This window comes from Frankliniella occidentalis, unplaced genomic scaffold, assembly GCF_000697945.3.
Source record: "Frankliniella occidentalis isolate FOCC.00 unplaced genomic scaffold, Focc_3.1 Scaffold2695, whole genome shotgun sequence".
NCBI lineage: Eukaryota > Metazoa > Arthropoda > Insecta > Thysanoptera > Thripidae > Frankliniella > Frankliniella occidentalis.
Window position 1 is genome coordinate 7,296 of NW_026269772.1, and position 1,365 is coordinate 8,660.

The 1,365-nt window shown below is 59.7% G+C and overlaps 1 protein-coding gene across 1 annotated transcript in view; it reads right to left on the reverse strand.

Moving 5' to 3' along the window:
• Nucleotides 1–737, reverse strand: part of LOC113205826 (elongation of very long chain fatty acids protein-like) — a 7,629-nt gene extending 6,892 nt beyond the window's left edge. Inside the window, exons 1-2 of the mRNA XM_052276373.1 lie at nucleotides 574–737; nucleotides 265–455 (exon numbers count right to left, since the gene is read on the reverse strand). Coding sequence (XP_052132333.1) covers nucleotides 265–455; nucleotides 574–634 — 252 coding nt within the window. The 5' untranslated portion in view covers nucleotides 635–737. The remainder of the gene's footprint in view (nucleotides 1–264; nucleotides 456–573) is intronic.
• Between the last annotated feature and the right edge of the window lie 628 nt (nucleotides 738–1,365).

Below are 1,365 nucleotides of genomic sequence, written 5' to 3' on the forward strand. Positions count from 1 at the left end.
CCTACCCGCACGGGGCCTCAGCGCCCACCGCGTAGGCACACCCGCCCAGCACGCCTGCGCTGCGTGCGAGCGTGTTGCCTACCCGCACGGGGCCTGGGCGCCCACCACGTAGGCACACCCGCCCGGCACACCTGCGCTGCTTGCGAGCGTGTTGCCTACCCGCACGGGGCCTTGGCGCCGACCGCCTTGGCAAACGCCCGCACTGCGGCACGGCACCGGCCACAAGAAGATGCCGGTCAGCGACCCGCTCAAAGGGGGACTCACCTGGTAGAAGAGCCACGACGAGAAGACGACCTGGAAGGCGTTGTAGCCGATCAGGACGTTGCGCAGGTCGAAGGGCTTCCTGTTGGCCATGATCCTGGGCCCTAGCACCTTGACGCAGAACACGTAGGTGAGGCAGATGGCCATGGTGGGGAACGGCGACGACATGAGGAACCAGTCCTTGACGCGCTGGTCTGCACACAGAAACGGGCTTCGTTATAGCGGTTTCCGTTTCAGACGACAAGTAAGGGGGTAAAGAAATGCAGCAATTCATTATTTTCACAGAGCCGGCCGGACTGCGACAAAACTCACCGCTCTTGTTGTCCATGAGGTCATGGTAGCCTTCTATTAATCCTGACACGTAGCTCGCCATGGCTGCCCCTCTCCGCTCGGCGCGCGCGTGCCCGAATTCTGAAAAATAAAGGCAGAAAAACCTGTTGTGAGAAAAGACTCGACCGCACCATATTACATCGCCGCCTCTCTCTCTCTCTCTCTCCCTCCCTCACCCTCTTTCTCTCACGGGTACTGGACACACAAGACGGGTGGGTGACATTGACCGCGGCAACAGGAGCACAACGGGCTGCGAATCGGGGGCGGGTGTTGTGTGAGTGCGCGGCGCGGCGCGCGCGCGAAGAAAGTGGACCTCCGCCTCCGCCCCGCGGGGGCCACGCCGGCCACGCCCCAGGGGCACGGCGTTATTGCGACACGCTGCGGTGAACGAACAGCCCGCGGGCATAGCTTTACCTCAACCTTGTACCGGAGATGACGCCTGCTTCTCTCTCTCTCTCTCTCTCTCTCTCTCTCCCTCTCTCTCCGTGTTCACGAGGCATGGGGTCACTGTCACGGACAGAGATGAGCCATACCGTGCCGAGCCTCTTCCGTCAACGCTAACAGGATGGATCATCAAACAGCAACATGGCGATTGGATTATTGGCCTTCTCTAATCGAAAAGATTGCGTGGTTGACGGGGATGGAAAAACGAGACTTTGCTTCTGGTAGAGACAGTCTTCTGAGGGACTGTCTCAAAGCCCCCGCACTCTTCGCAACTTATCCCGAGGGGCCCTTCACTATAAATTGTAGCGTACACCGATTGTTTCTATTTTT